The sequence below is a fragment of the Notothenia coriiceps genome, unplaced genomic scaffold, assembly GCF_000735185.1.
Source record: "Notothenia coriiceps isolate Sejong01 unplaced genomic scaffold, NC01 NC01_scaffold00017074, whole genome shotgun sequence".
Classification (NCBI taxonomy): Eukaryota; Metazoa; Chordata; class Actinopteri; order Perciformes; family Nototheniidae; genus Notothenia; species Notothenia coriiceps.
This window is the reverse complement of record NW_011349775.1, coordinates 34,528-56,979: the sequence shown is the minus strand read 5'-3', so window position 1 is coordinate 56,979 and position 22,452 is coordinate 34,528. Positions and strand designations below refer to the sequence as shown.

Sequence of the window (22,452 nt, the reverse complement as noted above, 5' to 3'; positions counted from 1 at the left end):
ATCTTAGATGCGGCAGCGAAAAAGGAAGCCGTTAATTGCTGTTCAACTAAAAGAGCATTGATGGACAAATGATCGTAAAGGTGAGGATGCGGTGTGGGGCCGCTTGTTTCTACCTGGGAAGAGAGGGAGGTAGTGGTCTCTCAGTCCTGAGCCTCGAGCCGATACGCCCAAATTTCTCGTTGAAGGTCCAATTTCTGTGGACGACTTATTATACCACATCTTTACCTACGTATGTGATCTAAAGTTTTTTTATGATGTCTTTATATGTGATGGTCACTGTAGACCGCAGCGAAAACATTCTTTCAAAGGTAGGCGTATTTTTTCGGAGCCGTAGCACTGGAGGGCGCACCACTGCATTGTGCCCCCTGTGTTCCCCCTCTCGCCGGCCACATTGATATATTATTTGTACCTAGGGTTACGATCAAAGCTGTTCTTCTGTGTCTTCTTCAACTCCTGTACGTTATAGCCTGTACGTATACTGCCTGGTTGTCGGAATGATTAATAACTCGGACTATCCGCAGGTTCTCTGCGTCCTGTCGTTCCTAATCTCTTTATTGCGTAGCCTCTCTTTTAACTCGCACCACACTCCTATGGTCACCTCCTTGACCCGTCGGATAGAACCACTACTGGCGCAATCTATGTCTTACAATCGATTGCAGTGTAGTGGTTATCATTTCAATCGAGTATATAGCCGATATTGAATTTCATCGTAACTTAATATCATTGAAGACCGTCCCTGACAATATTGACTAGGTAATTAGTTCTTTGATGCGGTTTCATAGTCGGCATAGAGCGCAATAGTTACGTTGGGGTGTGATGACACATGGCTCCTCCCTGCGCTCTAAGTGCCAGACTAATGAACTGCTAGACGCTCTTTCCAACACCTCGGAGGCAACTATACAGCAAAATTTACGACTACCTTTCAATCAACATCCCAAGCCCTCCGTGTCGCTAACGCGTCCACTCACCTAGCTTGGACCCTCGGTCCTACTGTCGGTGGTACGTGTGTGTTTGTTGTGTCTGTCCCCCTTGTTTGTTTGTTTCGTGTTTCCCTCTGCGGACCTCGACCGAGCCGAGCTGAGGAGTAGTTGGGAACGTTCGACACGTACTATGTGAAAGGATAAAGAAGCTCCAAAAACACATCAACCCATAACAGTCATGTCGGTGGTGTCCAAACAAGAATTCCTCATCACATAGACCCCGACAATGCCTGAATCGCAACGAATGCAACCAAAACCTAACAAAGACAATACCACAAGAACCCACAGGAAAGCTATTAAATAACATTGACATGAAAATCCAATACCCACTTATACTACCTACACAAAACTTTAAACACTACACCAATCCTACACTAGTCGCTCCCCATCCTGAGTCACACGACGTAGAAAGAATGTCAAAAACCAGCATAAAAAAAGAACCACAACCCAAAACCTCACTCGCCAGTAATACTTTCTCCTACAACAATACGTATAAACAATTTATGCCAAAGAAATACAAGTAAAAGAGATCAAGTATCTCGCAACCTCTCAGATACTAACGTACACGTACCCCTACATACGATGCAGTATTGGAGCGGTGGGTCCTTAGAGCACAATCGCCCTATCAGCCCAAGAGAAGAGACGCATAACTAAGAATTAGATGACAGACCTGGGAGCTACACACAAAAGACATAAAAAAAAACACATTTAAAAGACCAAAAAAAGAAAAGGATCCTCGTCCGACCATAAACGAAAGTTGATTTGCCAGATACGGAGATAAATTGGTGAAACTCATCGACGAGCCGCGCATACTAAATAGTTATAACCCCACCTTTCTCAATATCAGGATGCTTACATTTTGATGGCGTTTTATGGTCAGGAATTTTGTGTTGGCGAGATGAGTCGCGTTGGGGTGATTTGGAGCGCCCAACGCTAAGCTCCTCGCACTAATCGACAAGGGACGACACACTAACAAAAGCCCTCCTGCGGTACATAATGCTAACTTGGAATTTTTATATTTAGAATTCAATCGAATAGAGATATATAAAAAGGCAAAAGGGAACAGACTTAAGGACGGACATAACAGAAGAAAACATTCTTTATTTTGTCTCAGTTATTAGACAAACGTAAGATTAAGAAAAAACTCTAAAACAATAGTAAAATATACCGTTCCAAAACTCCCATCCCGTTATTTACATCTATTCATTTATTTTTGACGTTCCATACGAGAAATTCTACGAGATCGTGTCTGAGCTGTGGTCCAGAGAGCACGGACGACTCCCCGTCACCTCTATGCTTAGCAGTCACCAAGATCAAATGAAATTCGATTAAAGCTCATCTATCTTTGGTGGCGACGCCACTGTCCGCTCCAAATAACATGACACACAAACAATGAGCAACGGGCGAAGTGGTAATTCCATGGAGTATGGCCCTTCGCTGCCCGATACGATGGGTCGATCGAACAGAACAATAAGCCCTAACCTGAGAGGAGACAGCCTACAGGGCGAAATCAGACGGCCGGCCGTTACGCCTATCTGACTAAGAAACCCACACCAGAAGGCGGCGTCCCCTAACCACATCAGGTCGACGCGACTCACAGTCATCTGACCCGACAGTAAAATCTACTTGTCGACCACCGTCCGACGCACACATTCAGCGACTTGGCTCGGGACCGTCGGACCCACAAGATCCAGAACGGCACACAGCCCCGCCGTATCATGCTCCAAGCGCCCGCCAGACACTCTCGCTCGGGGGCCGACCAGTTCGACCCCGAGGGTTGACCTGGAGTGGTACCAGGCGGCGTCCTACAGGACCTCCATCGTATATACCTCCTTGCCTTCTCCATACGAGAGACAAATCAAGTGAGAAGACAAGGTGAGCCCACGCAAAGTACTCCAGTGCGACTCTCCTATGTAAAGAATAGCACAAGACAAGCCAAAAGAGTACCGAGTATTATCAGAAACGCACCTCGTACAGGCGAGAGAAAGGCCGCTTTCGCTAGCTGGTCGGAAACGAGGACCCGGATACCATTATCATGAGCGTCCGGCCAAGTTGCGCGACCGCAGGTCACGACCTCGTAGATATCACCGGACTCTCAACCGGTTCCTTTAGGAGGTCCTTAGAGTGGATGCTCTCCTCGTTAGGGGATTCGCCGTACTCCTGTTCTCCGTCGAGGAGTAGAGCAGCCCTCATAACTGACCTGCTCACAGACCAAAAGAGATATAACATCTAACGAGCGGCGTAAAAGTCGTCTGTTCCGAGGGATTTAGGTCACCCTAGAGAGCAGAGAAGACTTGACACGACCCATTAGCTCTCGCAAGACGAGGCAGTACTGGCGGGTCTTGGACCGAATATAATCGGCGTCGGAAAGGTTGTGCTTCCCACCCCCCAACCGAAGCGTTAAGGCTCGCCATCCTTGGGGCTGGCCCGACTCGCGCCCCGTATCTCCGGCTGGCAAAAGTCAGCATACGCTAACTAGCAGCGCATCATAGCCAGGCACTATTATCGGCAAAGAAAGTCGACAGGAGGTCCTGAGTTGCAAGCAGGAGCGACGACTGGCGGTGTGTACGCTCTCGAAGACGCTATTCTGACAGCTCGATATATGTGACACCCGGAGCACACCCATAGAAGCTTAAAAGCTAGAGATATCACGCTAGTGACACTTGTAAAACGGAGGTCAAAAATCCTATAAGAATGCCCGTCAGAGTACCGAGATACCGTATAAGTACACGTAGAAACACTAAATACTAGACACGACAGACCAATGAAGCCTACTCTCGCGTTCCACCGAGTTCTCAGCGACCGACGATGATACATAGGAAGAACGTTTGCGCCTAACATTATTATCTCCTCAGAGACCTGACTACGGATACAAGGCAAGAGCTTCTAAAACGAGGTGAGAGCGAAGCTACAATCAAGAATACTACCCTTATTATTTTTCTTCCTTACTGCTCCGAGCAGGTCCAGAGACAGAGGGACGGCTACTTCCACGGTCGGCGGTAGGACCAGTTATCAAGAAAGGCGAGCAAAACGGAGCCGCCGTCCGAGGAGTGGTTCGACGGAGTGCAGGACGGGCGCGTTCTATGACTACTCGCTCGCGTCTCTGGTGTCGGCCAGCGGCTCCAAGGAGGTCGGGGTCGTGATCTCACGTCACCTCCTACTCGACCGTTTTTGAGAGACAGGCCGTGCAAGCGAGTTACGAAGTCCACTGGCTGGGTCACACAAAAAGTAGAAGGGTGGTCGCTCTTCTCTTCGACCAGACGACCGGGACTGCGCGGAGAGAGAGGAGAAGGAAGCCTTCAAGGCCGACAGGTAGGATCAGACGGTCCTCGCTTAGCAGACCCATTAACCAGTCAAAGTGACTATAATTACCTAAAGTACACAAAGCCCACGGGAGTAAGGGGTAAGAGGGCGGGGGCTCACTAACGGTCTTGCAAGTAGGAGTTCAAAGGGGTATTCCCTTTACTGATACTAAGTCGTTTGCTGTCGCTCAATGGCGACGCGCAAACTCCCAGCTGTAGTTTGTGTACAATAGTAATAACAGAGATTATTTAGTAAAAGGGAAGACAAGGTCCGAACTTCGCCGTTACCGCAGAATACAGATTACTTTTTACTCTTTATTCTTTGTTATTAAATGACTATAATCATTTTGTCTCTGACAGCCAGAATGGGGAGAAAATCATCGCCGTGCGAGAGGAGTTATTCCGCACTCGTACCATCTGCCCTAACACCTTACGTGCGTCGGCGGATTGACAACAAAATACCAGACGCCGCCGAAAAAAACAAAATACCCACATACGCGGTCACAGCGTCCCAAGTTGGACCCATCGGTCGGTACAACGTCGATATCCGGAGGTCATACATCGTTGAATTACTATTTCCTAGTTAGTCCCCGCTCTTAATGGTTGTCCCATAAAAATGTAGAGCGCGAAAGCAGATCCCTATCAAAGCTATTATAATAACATTCTACGAGTGATACTAGCGAACACCTGAAGTATAGCCGCTTATATGATGCATAAGCGATGTCGAGTTTAAAAAATATTAACTGGGTGTGTTAATATGTTTCTTTTATCTCCGTCTCCTCTGGTGTGAGAGAGAGAAGAGTATGTCCTCGCTACCGTGGTGTCGGTGTGGAGGTAAGAAAAGCTAGCATCAGGTATGTTACTAGCTTGAAGAAAAAATCAAACCTCACCGTAATTTCGAAAGAAAGAAACGGCGAGGCAGATTACAATATTAACTGGTGTGTTAATATTGTTCAGTCTGCTTGCAAAGCAAAAAAGTAACCGGCAAGCGCCCGTCGAACGAATGTTAGCTTTGGGTTCAGTCTTTGGACTGCTAAGCTAGCCCGGCTACTGATAATTCGAGATGTGCTCTGAAGCGAGAAGAGGTGTTTGAAAGACGCTGCGTCGTAGCGCAAGCTACTTATAGGGTGGGTGGATTCCCTGACGTGGACGTCAAGATCCCCAGCCAATCAGGATTGGCGTAATGAGATTGAGGCTTCTGTTTGCATACGCGTTGAGGCTCATCCCATAGTGAGACATCGAACGGAGTGTTATGAATGAGAACATAGAGGACTACTGTTTGTATGATGCGATCAGGCTGCAAACGGTGTCCACCAAAAGTCGAGTCCAGTGTATATGGAGTGTCATTTTTATTCGTTATAGCTTGGGAAGATTTTAAATCGGTAGGGAAAGCCAGCTAAGTCGGTAGGCGGTAGAAACATGTCAAAAGCGGTAGACTACCGCCCAAATCGGTAGGGTTGGCAGGTATGACATACATATACATTTTAGTTTATGATTCAGCCTTGGGTAAGACTTTTATAGTCTATGGCTATGATGCCCATAATGCTAAACGGGAGCAAATGTTAATAGGGGACCCAATTATCCATGTGGTGGCCGCCGGAGCAAACGGAGCCGCAGGGGGCTAGCTCCAGCCGGCGTCCCGGAGCTAGCCCACTGCGGCTCCGTTAGGTCCGGGCGGTGGAGTCCGTCTTTTCTTAACGTGTGAATGACAAGCATTAAGAATAACAAAATATAGCTAATTCTCTTGCAGATTGTCTCATTTCATTATGAATGTAACGTTTATATAGGGGAACTACACTGTTAGCAGTAACTTGGTATGCATGTATTTCATGTTAGCTTAGCTTCTTAGCCTGAGCTAGCTCTGTTTACTTCCAGTTCGGAGGCAGCAGGTCCCGCCTCGGCTCCGCCTCTTTGCCCTTATTTGGAGCAGGCGGGATTAGACTCTGACGTCGCTGTCGAGCCGTTAGTGGCCGACTCCGCCTACTAAGGGCTTCTCGGCAACTCTGCAGAATCCTATGGGTGACGTCACAGACACTACGTCCATTTATATATACAGTCTATGGTGCCAACTCACCTTTTTCTTCTGTGGGGGGTTCTGTGATGACCCCCCCGCCTCACCAGAGCCGTCCCCGTTCAGTGAGCGTGAGAAGCCGAGTGCGCTTCCCTCCTCCATGCAGGGGTAAAAGAGCGGCCCCTGGCCCTCAATGAAGGGTGTCTGAGAGACAACCAATGACACAGCTGCTGCTGCTGCTGCTGCTGCGGGCCCTGCTACAGCCCCAGCTGCAGCCTCAGGCCTGAAAAGAGTCACCAGAGGCTCCAGGGTGTGAGAGGGGGTGAGGTCCCTTAAGTTCGAGTTGACTGGAGAGAAGTTCAGGCCAGCTGGTCCAGTCGTGACTCTCTCTGGGCTTTTTATCCATAAGATAGAAGAGGAAGCACATGTTTCTGCAGATGAGGAAGCATCACTGCTGCCCTCGACAACCACACCATCTGCCCTGTCCTCTCCACAGTCCACAGGCTCAGCAGCAGGAGGCTGGGGACTCTCAGGAACCGACACCTTGGTTTCTGCTGGGAGTCCGTCTGTACTGTGAGTCCTAGCAGAGGGAGAGGAGACCAACGAAGGAGGACGATCGGCCTAGGGGAGGAGGGAGGAAGAAATGTCAGGGGACAGCCACAATGAAGGAATTGCGTTGTATCAATCAAGTTGCGTTGTATCAATCAAGTTGCGTTGTATCAATCAAGTTGCGTTGGAAATACTAATGAAATTGTTGACCCGTTGAACAATTCAATCCTCAAACCGTCATTCACTCACCTCTTGCACACTGGGTTTCCGGCTGACCTCGGGGGAGCTTTCCACTGAAGAGTCACTCTGTGTAACAAGAACAAACTTCAGTCATCAGTTATTTTGCTCCTCAAACACACGTGAAACATCAAAGGGGTTTCTTCAAGGGGAGCCTTACCTCCTGAAGAGCATTAAATGTCTGTGTTGGGGTACTGGGCAGGGGTTCTGTACTCGGCTCCTCTGTTCGGGGACGTGGTGGGGTAGCCAGTAAGATGGGGGTGACGGGTGCCTCCAGTTGTTCTGCCCTGGTGGGCGTGGCACAAGGGGAGCCGTAGGGAGTCGAGCTCTCCGACATGCAGGCATCTAACGGACTCAACCGCCGCTTTTTCAAAGGAGTCGGCAACTCTGTAGGAAGACATTTAGTGTGTTATTTAACTGAACATTCATTCAATAAAGTTACATTTTAACTGTCAAAAAGTTAGACTTGGTGCTGGCTTCATACCCGGTAGTAAGCAGGTGCCATTGTAAGGTAGGGGACTGTCAGAGTCTCCGTTAATGGAGGGGCTGAGAGGACCCTCACAGGGCATGAGGAGACTGGGCCCTCTGGCCGGGCTGGGGGAGCCCTCCTCCTCCAGAGCCTGCTTCAACCATCGCTGTGAGGAAGAGAACAGGTTCAGTTTCAGTTGAGGCTCAGTGAGAAGCAGAAGACATAAATAAGCCTATGTATGAGATTTGGTTAAAGAGATGATTTAGAGATACTGTTGCTTTGGGTAAATTCAATGTTCAAAATGCCTTACGACAGACCTTTTTTTAAATTGTATTTGCTATTGTCTGAAGTTGTGTCAAAAAGCATAAAAATGTAAGCACGTAAAATCACAGGGGTAGGTCTAGCTGAAGACTGAGTGACATTTCTTCATATTTACCACACTTGAACTTTTTCATTCATATCATGTTTTAAATTCAGATTGACAAAGCTAATGATGGATCACTAATAATCAAAGGATAGATCCATATGATTTGGGCAGATAAACATTTCTTAAATGGGTATCAGATCCAAATATTTCTCAATCGGTGTTCCGTACCTTCTTGCAGGAGCCAGTGGTTGGCGGTGTTTCAGGCAGTTCCCTGGAACGCCGTCTCCCAGTTGGGACTCCGGGAGTGGTGGGGCTGCGGTTGGCCAGGAACGGGGACGAGAAGCGGACGTAGTGTTTGGGCGTGCTGTAGACCTGCGGAGAGCATGCCATGCCTGGCAGGGCGTTGAGCTGCGTGGCGAGTACTTCAGGGTCGCTGCTTATTCTCAGCGGCCTCTCAGGGGCCGGCTCTGGGGTTCGTGCCCCACACTCCTGCTGCTTCTCTCCCACCCACTCACTTACAAAGTGCTGTTGGATAAAAGAGTTTGATACAAATGTTTAAAATAACTCCATCAGGGGTTGGGTTTCCCATAAATGTAATGTGTTTGACTCATGTACATATTATACAAAACAAATAAACTATTGAAAGTATTTTTGGGTTCATAGTACATCAATTGAATAAACAAAGTTGTGATGCAAGACAAAACAAAAGAGTCATTGCTGTTGCTCGTGTAGAAGTGTAACCATGGCCGTACCTTCTTAGATTTGAAGTTCTTGCCCCCCATGCGGTGTCTGTCGGGTGCAGGTGAGCTGCTGTGTGGAGGGCTGCTGTCCGGTGCTTCGGCTGGAAGGGACTCTGGCTCCGGTGCAGAGGGCATCTCTCCTTCCATGCCTTCGTTGGACATAGGCTCCAAAGACTCGGTTGGAGAGCCAGGTGCCAAGTCCGAACAGGTGCTGATGGTGCGAGTTCGCCGGCGCTGCTGGCCAATGTGTGTTCGGTTCCTTGAAAAACTTTTCCTGTTCCTCGAGCTTTTGACCTTGGCTGGCTTTAACCCTGGCTCCTCCTTGACCTCCAGAAGTGGCTATGAGAAAGTATGAGTATTTATATTGATTCAAAATAATGCAAACGTTGGATACATCTATTAACAGAAGTTGAAAAGCTGATTTACTTTCTCTCATAAAGTGATATGACTTTATACTCTCCAGATTTCTGCAGTGTGATGATAAAGTATTCAAAAGAACACATAACAGGAGTGTCTTTGTGTCTCCATGTTCTCACCTGCATGAAAGCTGGAGAATCTGCCATCTCCGGTGTGGCTGGAGGCTCCTCCTTGATGTCACTGCGACCCCCGAGCTCCGGCTTGACCGTGCCGATTCTCTCCAGGGCCTGCTCTCTGCGTTTCTCCCTCTTCTCCATTCGCGCAAAGGCTTGCAGGATGGCCTCCATCTTCCTCTCTTCTCGCGTCTGCAGAGACATAAACGTGGGGTTCAGAGAAGGGTAAGAGGAAGCAGACACATTCATCATCCATAAGGTACTTCTCTCCCACAGAGGACCTGAGGTAGCGATACAACTGGTAATGTGTGCTGCACAGCAAAAGCCGGTCTAGCTGTGCAGAGTGAAAGAAGGTTACCCCTTGCTTTCACAATAAGAAAAACTCAAAAGGAAAGAAGTCCAGGCAGGAGCAACAGGAAAATAAATGAATGTAGTTAAACTATGAAGCTTTGCTGAACCTTAACGGACATAGCGCTTAACATTTAACAATGACAAACCAGGATGTTGCATGTCTTATGTGTTCCTATATGCATGTTTGTGCCATAAACAGGGTTGCAAAATTCCGGGAATTTTCAAAGATGGAAACTTTCCAAGGGAATAAACGGGAATTTATGGGAATAAACTGGGAATTTTCAAAATTGAAGGTTGGCTCTTCATAGGGAACTTAAATATAGTTGGGGAAAGTATATTTTAGCATAATCTTGACTAAAACAAACCATTCAAGTACACTTGAATATCCATGCCATAGCACACTGCTTACTGCATGGCTATTGAGACCACACAAAGGTTCGCAACAGGCTCACAAATGTGAGGGTGGAAAAACTGGTTGGCATTCAGGTAAACCTAAGGCTCTCTGAGCCTGACACGGAGCCATCCTCAACCAGGCTGGACAGTGACACTGAAGAGGAAGACTCAGAGTTGGATGTTGATGAGGCCCAGGAAGAGCCCAAAGACTGGAAGGGTTTAGCAAAAATGCAGAGGATTGCCTGAAGGAAGATTTGCATGTTTAAATGGGACTTTTTGGAGGGAGAAGGGCTCTTTTCATGTAACATTTTGAATGGGACTTTGTGGGGATTTTTGGACGGGGGTGCATTTTTTTAACTCAACATTCCTGTTTTCGTTTTTCAATGAAACAAATAATTGTTCAATAAATTAATTAAAATGTGTTCTGTTCTACTTAAAAAACAATGTTTGTTTAATTTTGCATCGAATATTTCCAAAATTCCCCAGCTTAACTTCCCATGGAAACTTTCTGGAAATTTCCCGGAAACTTTCCGCCCCTTTGCAACCCTAGCCACAAATAAGCCCACCTCTACCTCCACCAAAACAAACCAGGAGCCCCATCTCCAGTCAGCACACCCCTAAAATATATTTGTACCAGAACACATACTGCAAAGACATATTTCTGAGAGATCAGGCTGAAGACAGGTTTCTGTAAAGACGCTTGTTAAGTCAGTCACCTTGGGGAGATTTGGGGGTGGGGAGGCTGTTAGATGGGTGGAGAAGAGTTGGCTATGAATGGTTCAAGTTTACCTCCTTGTGTTTCAGTCCTATCCAGCTGGCAGCCGCCCCGACAGGGAGATGGGACTGCTCCGCTGGGTTGGCCTGAATGTTCAATCAAAAACAGCCCAGTTTAGAAGAGACACGTCCCCCCTAAACAAGGCTTCACAAACACTGGACAGGGCTAGACGTATGCTCCCTCATCTTCTGGTGGTACACAATAGGCCTGCGACAGGTACTGTAGGTATTGGACTTAGTAATATCTTTGTACAGAGAATACAGGTAACTATATAGGTCTCAGGAAAGCATGCATGAAACCCCAAAACTGCCAAGTGTTTTAAATTATTCCTAACGTCATCTAAACATAGGGTTTTCTCAAATAGCTAATGGTTTTCTTTGATTGCTGTTCACGCCTGCAGCAGCAACCTCAGGGTTTTTACATCCTTAAAAACAAACTCTTTGTGATATCATATTACAGAACAAGCTTGGTAAGTACACTTTACACTCTGCGGCTGTCTGAAGAAATTTGACAATCATGAGGGAAATAGGAAAACTTGGTAATAAACTGGTCTTGGTCCAAAACCATTGCCCTGAATCACACTCTGGGACATCCTATTGGAAGCTTTGGATACAAACACACCTGCGGATACATTTAAGCTTCTAAGTCTCACAATTCGTCGGATGTTAAGACCCATCAATCAATCAGAAAATATGCTTGTTCTTGTACAGTCTAGGAAAGAAGAACAAACAACACGTGCACAAAGGACTCAAATTTGGCCAAAAGTTGTGTATTGGTTTGCAGCAAAGAAACAACACCACACGTGCCCCAATCACCGAAAACAACAGGCGTTGCTGCAGTGGTTAGCACTGTCGACTCAGCAACCTACGAACCTGGGGCTTTTCTGTGCATTCTCCTGTTCTCCCTGCGGGGGTCCCTCCACGTGATTTGGTTTCCTCCCACAGTCCAAGGAGAGGAACCTTTGGTTAATCTTCTTATCATTTTGTCAAAATGATAGATTTTTCAATAATTTTGAATATTTGAAAACACTTTCAATATTAATTTCTGCAATACCCACAGCGGTAGCAGTTGAGCTTCCTATTCTCTCGGACACATGGCTTCCTTTCACACTTGCTCAAATGCTAAGCAATTCCTAGAAACATGCTTGCTGGACTTGCCATCTTTAATGAGCTAAGACCACAACAGAACTGGCAAATTATTATATTATATCAACTAAGGACGAGTGATGAACACAGCACTGTGAGAGAGGACTGACGGCTTTGTGGGCACTGGAGCGGTGTGTTTTTATTGCCAATTCCAATAAATAATCATGATCTTTGGGCCATAATCCAGCAGGCAAACTAGGAGGACCTTTTAAACAATGGAGGCTTCTGTTTAGGTAGACTAAATATCAGGCCAGCTCACAACAACCTTATCTCCCACGCACCTTGTTGCGGAACAGATTTATAACACCCACATGCATAAACTGCGCTTTATGATCGTCAGTTTGTGAACACACACTTCTCTGATCCAGCGGCTGAGCTCTCTCCTGGGCCACATTCCATAGTTACCAGCCTATTGGATCTCCCAAAGTCAATATGGCCCTGGCAACAAGGCTCTACCCTCTGCAGCCCCTCCCCTCTCCCTCTCTTCCACTATCTATCCCTTTTTAGCCGATTAGCAAAGCTGTATGTTGGCCAAAGATGAGTCAGCACTTTACACCTTGGGTCCACTGTGTGAAATGAAGCTTACTGCGGGGTAATTTCCAGAGTGTGTGGGTAGTGCTCGCCTGTTTGCATGAGTGTTTTATCTCATCTCTCAGGGACATACGGCTGTTTGGCAAGAAAAACACTGGTTGAACAAGTAATTGGCCCATTCCAGAACTTCAAACCGCAATGAAGGTGGGAGTCGAGCGGTGCTTCTACTACTAATGAACCCTGGGGGCCAGTGGCAGTTTGCATGACGACACAACATACTGGTTTGTTTCCACTGACATGAGATGGCCTTAGCGTGTGACACTAAAGGCGCATTCATTTCTCAATATGCTGGAGAATAAAAGCCAAAAAATGCGAGAAGTGAATAGCAGACCAGCTTAAAGCCTCTGTACTGTGAAGAAGGCGACGAGCAAAGCTGCAGAAGGGAGGAACAAACAAAAACAATAGGACTGAGGAAAACAACAACAGGGGCATTGACGGAGGCGTGAGCACTAGCAGCAGATAAGTGATGAAGCCGAGGGGAGATTCATGGAAGGGGGGTAGCAGCTGCTCCTATAAGAGCCCCAGCCCCCACAGCAGAAAAACAGTTCGGTCCACACCCAGAGCAACAGGGGACAGTATTATATTTATTTGAACTCTTTCTGCTAGGTGGCTGCATGGCAACAAAAAAAAAAGATTGTAGCCCCCTAGCATAGCACACTTACCATTTTCCTCCTCCTGTCTGCAATCTGCTCCTCTGATTCCATCTCTACTTCATTGCTAACGGAGGTTTTGTCTTCTAGATCCTCATATAACTCAGGATCCTGTAAGAGGAGGGGAGAGGGGGGCATGGCGCTTTATCATGGCTGTTCAGTCAGTCTGGCTACAGACTATAGGGAGACAGGTTAGAGTGAAGGAAGGAAGGAAGGAAGGAAGGGGGGGTGAGGAAGGAGGGGTAGGTGCTAACCTGTAATATATATCGTTAAAGTAACTGCTTTAAACTTGGCATTGGTCTAATTATGTTGATAATGAATGGTTAACTAATCTAAAACACATCATAGCAACTGTTCCACTGTGAGCACACCATGCTGTACCTGCACCCTCTTCCAGACATAGTTCAGATTCATTGCACAAGACACCTTTATGCCACTTGTCTGGCAGAGATGTGTCGCATTGTAAGACCCTTTTGTGCAATGCACTCTAAGAATGGCGTTTGTCTTGGATGTGTTAACAGCAACAGAAATTCTCCTCTGTCGTAGTTCCATAAAAGGAATGTTCCCTTGACCAAGCCAAATTGTTACAGATTGGTTTCTTTCAGCAGCTTGAAATCAGAGAGATGGTGTTAGTGCAAAGTGTTTATGTATACTATGAGACTGTGGTTTAGACATCCAGACGTTGTAATGAGTAGAGGTGAGATGATATGTCCCAACTGAGGAGAAAACTATTACTTTATTCATATCTATCACTATTATGTTAGCTGCCACAAGGTGTGTTCTGGAAGAGGGTGCAGGTACAGCATGGTGTGCTCACAGTGGAACAGTTGCTATGATGTGTTTTAGATTAGTTAACCATTCATTATCAACATAATTGTGATAGATATGAATAAAGTAATAGTTTTCTCCTCAGTTGGGACATATCATCTCACCTCTACTCATTACAACGTCTGGATGTCTAAACCACAGTCTCATAGTATACATAAACACTTTGCACTAACACCATCTCTCTGATTTCAAGCTGCTGAAAGAAACCAATCTGTAACAATTTGGCTTGGTCAAGGGAACATTCCTTTTATGGAACTACGACAGAGGAGAATTTCTGTTGCTGTTAACACATCCAAGACAAACGCCATTCTTAGAGTGCATTGCACAAAAGGGTCTTACAATGCGACACATCTCTGCCAGACAAGTGGCATAAAGGTGTCTTGTGCAATGAATCTGAACTATGTTGTAAAAGTAATTAGTTGGTGGGGGCAGAAGTGAATGAATAAAGGGATGATGAGAACAAGAGGGAACTAAAGAGGATGTAGAGGGACTAGGAATGGAAAACACATGCAAATAACATTCAACAAAGACCAAACTAAATGACATGCATGGACCACAAGGGCCAACGTAAATAAACAATAAATATGCCTTTTTAACAGTTGTGTTATGTAGTTATGTAAACAGTCAAGTGTTCAAAAAGGATGAAACTGGGTGCATCAGTGTGATGTTCTTAAAAAGTGCAATCTTGCCTGGTTGTTGGAGATGGAGAGGCGGAGAGGAGAGAGTTTCCTTTGTTTGCCGTCACATACGCTCTTGCTCTTCCCCTCGCCGTCCAAACCCATGTTCTGGTTCTGGCCCAGGTCGTCCCGGACCGTCTCTCTGTCCTTGCGACTCCCTCGGCGCCGGCCTCCAGAGCCCAGGTTCTCTGTGGGCTCGAGGTTGTGCTTGAGCACCGGGCACTCCTGGTTCCCCTTCACACAGGCACAGTCTACCTTGTATTTACTATAAGAGAAAAGAAAAAGAACAAATATGAAGTTATAAGGCGACATTTGATCATCATGCTACTTGCCAAGGTTTATTCTTTTAAACTCACCAGTTGCAATAGTCGTAATCAAAACCAATGGTGATCTCTGTGCCTTTGATGATAGGCCTCAATGAGTAGATGTACAGATGCAGCATCCCATCCTCAATGACGTGCCGCACCTGGGGGAGGTTGAAAAAAACATGATAAATAGGAGTGATGTAACTATGCATAAGAGCTCACTTTTAAAAGAATCTTTACTTACTTCAGAATTGGGGGTGCAGGAGCGACGGATGAAGCGTGCCTCATTGCCGAAGCTGCGAGCGTCCACACACATCTCCAGTCCATCAAATTTTGAATAAAACAAAACAAAGGGGTATGGCCTGAAAGAGGAAATGCGTGAATGTTACTCATTGAAATCAAAAGCACAAGTGGCCATAGCCCTTAATAGTGCTTCATTTGTTGGAAACGCATTCAAAAATACAGCAGTAATCTATTATCATTCTTCAAGGAGAGATCCCTGTGATAAGTGACAAGTCTCCTGACCTCTTGAAGAAGTATCCGTTGGCCTCAAACTGCTGTCGAAGCATGAACTTCCCCCTGTACTCGATGATGAGGGAGTCTGGGGCCAAGTCTCGCACCGCCTTGAGGATTTTCTTGTTTTTCTGAATTTGACTCTGTAAGAGAGAGACAGTCAGCCATTAGCACAGATCAGGGGCAGGCACATCAAATGACTCCACATTCTTTTAAGGGTGGATCGTTTTGGAAATGTTACTGTACAGACTGCAAACCGTTCATACCTCCACAGGCGGTTTGAAAGAGGCAGGGTGCGTGTTGTATGCCAGGCTCTTGCCGTCGCCTTGCTCTTTAACACGCAGCAGGTCCTGGACGTCCTCACTGTACTGATTGCTGCTGGCCTCCTCGTAGCGCTCCATCCACGTTTTGATCTTGTTCTCCCACAGAGACGGGTGCTCGGTCGGCTCCTGCTCTGGAGCTGCACCCTGAGAAAAAACAACATTACAGTGGTTGGTTCACACAGAGGACAACAACAGCAATCTTAACAGTGAGGGGTTTTATTCTGTGAGGTTACCTTTACTCTGGAGGACTTTCTGGATCCTTCTCGGAAGGCCTGTCGGAGAAGTAAAGGAATTTAATACAAACTGAGATTCAAGAATAGAATATATTATGCTTGTTAAATGGGTTCATTACCAATTCAAAGTCGAATCTGACCTTTTTAGCTCGGGCAGAGGAAGCTGGAGGCTCTTTGTCACCACTCTTTTTGCGTTTTTTATCAGGCTGCCTATTGCCAAGGCGCCCAGTGGTGAGAGTGATGCTGGTAGGTGTGTGTTGGAAGGTGGAGTAGAGCTCTAGGGGAACTTCATCTCCACTCTCTGTAGCACTGGTGTCCCCATCTGAATGAGCAAATATGAGTTATTAGGAGAGAGAAGTGAACAACGCTATAAAAAGCTAGAGCTGCTGCAGGAGTTTGCTTCTTGTCCAGCAGGTGTCAGTGTGTCCCAGGCTGGGGCTGACAGGCTGCAGGGGGAGGACAATGCATCCTAACATCACCTCCAACCTACTCGCTCACTGACGCCATTAACAGCAGCAGCAGGGAGGCCCATAAAAGCAGAAGTAAAAGGTATATCGAATAGCTGTTATAGTAAAACTTCTAATGCCTCAACATGTTGGGGTTTGTACAGACTCTAGAGAATGGCATTCAGCCATTTCCACTAATAAAAAAATACTGTTTTCTGAGATAATTCTTCCAGACTGGTGAGTGAATTTGATTTGATATGCTTTATTTTTCAGATAAAACATGGAACATTTTGAAAATCAAGCATTTTAAAATATATATGCAAATTAAAGCATATTTATAATCTTGAAAAAAAAACAGATTGTCTTGACAGTTTTCCAAACCTTTAAGACTTTGTACAACATTGCAAGTTACAGCGGGGGATGCAGCTAGGAAAAAACAACATACTTTTAACCAAATTTAACCAAACGTTGTGTCCATACTCAGTAACTTTGTTGATTTTTCAAAAGGTTAACCAAAACGAATAAGTTGAGGACTAGGGGCTTTGTATCCATCTGTGCAATTTTGCTTACCAGACAAACATTCCCGTTTCCTGGTCTGCAGCAGGATGGCCCTCTCTCTGTCCAGGTGTCGTGGTTGGCAGCGTTCACACAGGTAGGTCTCAGGAATGTTCTGCCTGTCGATGCCCATGCAGTCTATATGCTGCCATGCACTAAAAATGAAAAGCAAAAAAATATTAAATCAATGGTGTGGAAAGCGAGGGCCACAGGAGGGACATATGTGTGAATCCTATTCAGATCTTGATCCTGTATCTTACCTGCACTTGTCACAGCAGATCATGTAGCCATCATCGTGGGTGAAGCCACAGATGCAGCGGGTGATGTCAGCCCCGTAGCTGCCATCCTCTGAGGTGCTGAGCGTGGTGCCCCTGGATGCTTCGTCCTGGCCCCCTGGAACAAACAACCCCCCCTCTCCTTGTCGGATCAACATGGAGGGGGGAGGGGAGGCCGGTGGAGTGGGTGGGGGCCGTGCCCCATAGTTATGGTCCTGATGGAAGGAGGGAAGATTAAGTGTCTTGAGATATAGGTAAGAGACTGTTTAGTTTAGTAGTACAGGCATTTTTGTGAGGGTGAAAGAACTTCAACCCTGATGGGGTTCAAATAGTATCAACTGCTGATTCCCAGGAATATGGGAAAGGAAAACTATTTCATGTTGGACTACAACTACAGATTAGTTTACTTTCTTTTTTCATGAATTATTACAGTATAACAGATCACACATTCTTAAAGTAGTGATTGAATGTGTTTGAGTTTTTTGAGTCAAAAATATGACCTTCACTTCAATGCTGTCACATCTAATGTTTACCATATTTTTTATTTTAAAAAGAATTCCTAGATTTCTTTATTTTTATATAAAAAAAGGGTTTCTCTTGTGTCTTTTGACTCATGTTTCTTTATACGAAAGAAAGCAGGGCAATAACATGTTTTGTTATCTTTTGAAATAATGCTTCACAATAAAATCCTTTGAAAAGACCGTTGGAGATATATGATTATTTTATAGGGCTCAAGGTGTATAGGTCATTTGTCACATGGTGAAGAACAGTGTGTGTACTCACAGCGTAAGGCAGGCCAATGTAACTGTGGGAATGCTGAGAGCTGCTGTAGATCTGGTGTGGGTAGCTGGACTTTTCCACCACCACAGGGCTAGCCTCCACCGATTCTGGTCTGCTGAGCAGCAAAACAAACAAAGAGGGCACATTACTGTACACTGAAAAACTCAGATAACAAGGTTACATAGAGTAATTGTTTCCCTCTAACAGTGTGAGGAAGTGTGTGTGCGTCAGTGTGCTTAGCAGGGAAGCAGTGTAGCTACTGCTGGTGACACAGCAGCAGAGTGGGGAGAATATGGATGCTTTAAACAGTACCACTGTCAGGGGGCCTGGGGCAGCAGGCCAATGCACACAAAGTGGTGAGAAGTACATTTACTCAAATAATTGACTTATGTACAATTACGATGTATACATTACTTAAGTATTTCCATATCATGCTATTGTTTACTTCTGTATTCCATAAGATGGGTGGATATTGTATATTGCTCTACTTGTCACATTGTTAGATGAACAGCTATAGTTACTGGATTTGACAAACATGTCCTCCTCTTTTAAGATGGTTTCAAGTAAATAACCTTAAGAGGTAAAACAATCTGCTCTTTATAAAGCGCAAAGATAAGAGTGTAGAGAAAAAATAAGACACATGCATGGCAGAACTCTCTTTTATCATATATTACCATATATCTGATAAAAGGGAAATGTTTCAACATAGTTAGTACTGAGAGATCTTTTTCTTTTGTTTTAAGTACATTGTCCCAGCAGTTTTACTTAATTTGGAATTGGAATGCAGGGATAAGCAGGTACTTTTACTTAGGCAATAGATCTGAGTACTTCTTGTATGACTGGCTGTGCATACTGTCATCTTGGTCAGACAGAAATGTAGACCCGACAAATTCTACCAATACTGCATGTCAAAGTGATTTGTGGTTCATCCGTTGAAACCACATAACAAACATGTCATTATAAATTAGCTGTCTCAGACTCACACAAAACAAAAAACGCATAGCCATCACACCAAACCAGTAGATCCACTTTCAACAGGATAACAATGCAGTTGAGGAGTAAGCCTGTTTGGCCGTTTCAGACCCAACCCACCCTTACTTTGACACCATTAAACTATTCTTCAGTTGGCTATAGAGGAAGAGGGAAGTGGAACTGGCAAAAACGGGTGGCATGAGACAACAAAGTCCGGCATGAAGAGGGAATAAAAAGGGAAGAGCGGGAAACACTACAGGACAAGCACCATGCAAGGAGTTTAAAGGCAAGGTGCGGTAGCTCTTCATGTGACTGTCAGATATTCACATGTGTTAATGGCTCAAGACTGTAAAACATCACTGGATTCTCCTCGTTTCACATAGTATTGTACAGAAAACTGTTCTAAGATCAGACACAAATGAAAACCAAGGATTGTAGGTAAACGTGACAGCTGTTAAGCTTGTTTCCTTCTTTAGTATGCCTATCACTCAACACTAAAAGTACACCTTACGCAATAAAATGTGTCAGGGATACTGCCAATAAGCTTCCATAAACAAGGTAAAGAACATGATGAAAAGCTTACTAAGCATACTGGACAGCCTGAGGTATACGGGGTAGGATAGGTACAAAAGACTAACTGACTACGGCAACTCTGAACAGGCCATGCAGCATTTCTGCATTTTTGAAACTGCCCAGGTTTTCTTACCCTAACCCAGAAAACAAGTACAGAAGTTTGGAGATACTACTTATAGCCCAAGCAAGTATTAATGCTACAAGTGAAATATTAAAGTACTGTAAAGTGAGGTAAAGTGGTGGTACGATACCTGTGTGAGCCCTTCTCAGAGCTTTCGCTCTTGCTGCATGCTGTAGGAGCAATGTGCAACACTTCCTGTGTGCGTTGCCGCTCAAGTAATGACTGTCAAAGTGAAAACGTAAGTGCATGCATGAGGTCTGGAGGCGGATCCCGGGGAAAGGTGTGTGTGTGTTTATACGCGCTTTTGTGCGTGTGTGCACAACAGATTAACTGCCAAACGGAGGAATCTAAACTGTTTAAGAATGAGGAAAGAGCCTGGCTGAAAAGATAGAGGGAGAATTTTAAAATCATAGTTGGCTGCATTAGGCTCACTAACTTTGTACTATTAATGATTAACCAGATCAAAGTCTACATTTTATAATACATGGATCTAGCCAAATCATGTATCATTAAGTGGCTAAAGGAGGAAATTATTTATAAAGTTATTTTTTGCTCTCCTTCCATCTGACCTAGCAGTGAATCAGCAAATGAGGCACAGACAAAAACTCATGCAGAACGCAAAAGTGAGCCAGTCTGTTCCGTAAGAAGGAAGTGAGCATGTAAGTGTGCATGTGTCAGAAGGGTTTGTATCATTCATGTCTCTACTCATGGGAAGTGGAAAGGAGGGCCTAGGGAGTACACATAAGTAGGAGTGTTGCAGACATGCAGGCAGTCTTGATCAGACTTGAAGATGAACAGCAAAGGCATTGCGTCATGATGCAAAAGAAAAGGTGACGAGTGAGAGAAAGGAGGGAGAATGTTTGGGAAGTTAAAATGAAGGCGTGCATCTCGATATCAGGTCTGCACAATATGAGGAAAATACGCGATAACGATATCACTTGCAAAAATAAACTGATATTAATGTGTTTCAGTTCTGCCTTGATGCTGCTTCCAAAATAGTGTTAAAACATAACTCACTATTTGTTGAATGAAAAATAAGGAAATTAATTCCTACTTTTTTTTATTGTACCAATTTAACCAAACACAAAAGGGACCAATACAAATAAAATGCTTGTAACATTTGAATGTGAAGTTTTCTAAAGTATTCTCTTGACTGCAATATTGAAAGCTTTCTTAATGTGTTTATTGTTCAAGCTGACACCATGAGGACAATAAAAAATAAAAGAATAAAAAAAGATACACTACAAAGTGCAGCCCTACAAGGTATGCACTATTTATAGCTCGTACACGTCAAAGAGTATTTAACAAGGAACAGATGTCATTAAAAACGTGAACACCCGCTGCGAGAGGGTGAGGAGGCAGAGTGGACGAGCGTTGAGAATAGCGAGATCAACAGCAGGAGAGAAAAGAGCAGCGCTGAAACAGCCAGAGGCAACGCCTTCGCTCCTAAAGAGCTCCCACTTGCTGCCATGGCAACACTACGTACTCATCCGTGTGTGCGCACGGCGAGCTGTGTGTCACCGTGGACACATACACACTGCATTAGCCAACAGCCGGTCACGCTGCTGCAGACTTCAGGGGGATGTGGAAGGGACGTGATGATGTTTCGCTGGTGAGTAACCAGCCCTGCTACTTTAGACTCGGCTGGCACGCTAACAATTCTCCAGAGACGTGAGTGCGTGTCCAGCTACGCTCGGTCCCTCTGGCCTGCATGGGTCCTGCTCAGCAGCAGGTGGAAACCCCCCTCCAAGCTTGTATCTGCTTCTGAAAAAAGCTGCAGCAGGCGATCGGATGCAGAGCTTGGGCAGACAAAGAGTGAGCGAGAGAGTCAGGGCTTACTCCTACCCCCGGTGGCAGCAGAGCTCCGTGGAGCAGAGGAGGGGGGGGCAGGGGGACGCGAAGGGACCATTTAAAACCCCATGTCTATGTGAGGACCAGCTGTCACTCAGGCCAGTGACCATGGCAACGGGCCCTGCGCAGTGCGGAGGGAGGGGGGGCAAGGAGCAGATACCATGGCAACACAAGTCGTCTCCGCAACAGCTCTGATGAAGGCAGAGGGGAGGGCTCTCTCTCTGTTAAAGAGACAGGAACCCCTCCACAAGTTGATGACGTGTGTTATTCTTTCATACGAGAACCTCTCGCTTCAATTATTTGACCAGAAAAAAAAGTCACGGCAATGTCCTTGACAAGACTGTAGGAAACAGAGAGGAGGGGCATTAGGAAGCTTGTTGCCATGGCTCCATGCACCATTTTTGTTTCACTGACTCAATACAGCATATACATGTGCAAACATCAAGCTAAAGCATTAGTAAAGGATCAAATATGATGTTATCTACTTGGTATGCAGGCCATAGCACAAGGGAGAAAGCAGAATATATACAGCTCTAAATCACTTTAAATGTTCAAGATCTTGCTTGAGTATTCTTTTGTTGGATGTGCACTAACTACAACGGACACTAATGATTCATTCTATTATTGATGTATCTGGCAATTATCAGTGATGCAAACACAGGTATGGTGAAAAAAGAGAGAACTATTCGAAGCAGGAAAAAAACAGCGTAATATACCATCTGACAAAGGCCTGTGCTATAATGCTTCAATTAACTGGCTATTCTTTATAATATACTCAGATCAATAGGAGACAGAGATATTAAGTTATAAATCAAGGGTTTTTATTATTATTTACAGCAGGGGTGGAGAACCTTTTTCCTTTCAATTTTTACAACATCCTCCGAGGGCCGTACAAATTATTGAACTCAAC

The 22,452-nt window shown here is 45.3% G+C and overlaps 1 protein-coding gene across 1 annotated transcript in view; it reads right to left on the bottom strand.

The window, feature by feature from the left end:
• kmt2e (lysine (K)-specific methyltransferase 2E) overlaps positions 1 to 20,498 on the bottom strand; it is a 23,841-nt gene extending 3,343 nt beyond the window's left edge. The window contains exons 1-21 of the mRNA XM_010776587.1: positions 20,454 to 20,498; positions 19,822 to 19,913; positions 18,029 to 18,140; positions 17,231 to 17,460; positions 16,986 to 17,125; positions 16,110 to 16,291; positions 15,970 to 16,008; positions 15,680 to 15,880; positions 15,426 to 15,556; positions 15,145 to 15,262; positions 14,952 to 15,061; positions 14,608 to 14,860; positions 13,103 to 13,201; positions 10,719 to 10,790; positions 9,192 to 9,377; positions 8,668 to 8,994; positions 8,144 to 8,440; positions 7,564 to 7,714; positions 7,240 to 7,466; positions 7,092 to 7,148; positions 6,357 to 6,914 (exon numbers count right to left, since the gene is read on the bottom strand). Of these exons, the coding sequence (XP_010774889.1) occupies positions 6,357 to 6,914; positions 7,092 to 7,148; positions 7,240 to 7,466; positions 7,564 to 7,714; positions 8,144 to 8,440; positions 8,668 to 8,994; positions 9,192 to 9,377; positions 10,719 to 10,790; positions 13,103 to 13,201; positions 14,608 to 14,860; positions 14,952 to 15,061; positions 15,145 to 15,262; positions 15,426 to 15,556; positions 15,680 to 15,880; positions 15,970 to 16,008; positions 16,110 to 16,291; positions 16,986 to 17,125; positions 17,231 to 17,460; positions 18,029 to 18,140; positions 19,822 to 19,913; positions 20,454 to 20,498 (3,627 nt within the window). The remainder of the gene's footprint in view (positions 1 to 6,356; positions 6,915 to 7,091; positions 7,149 to 7,239; positions 7,467 to 7,563; positions 7,715 to 8,143; positions 8,441 to 8,667; positions 8,995 to 9,191; positions 9,378 to 10,718; positions 10,791 to 13,102; positions 13,202 to 14,607; positions 14,861 to 14,951; positions 15,062 to 15,144; positions 15,263 to 15,425; positions 15,557 to 15,679; positions 15,881 to 15,969; positions 16,009 to 16,109; positions 16,292 to 16,985; positions 17,126 to 17,230; positions 17,461 to 18,028; positions 18,141 to 19,821; positions 19,914 to 20,453) is intronic.
• Between the last annotated feature and the right edge of the window lie 1,954 nt (positions 20,499 to 22,452).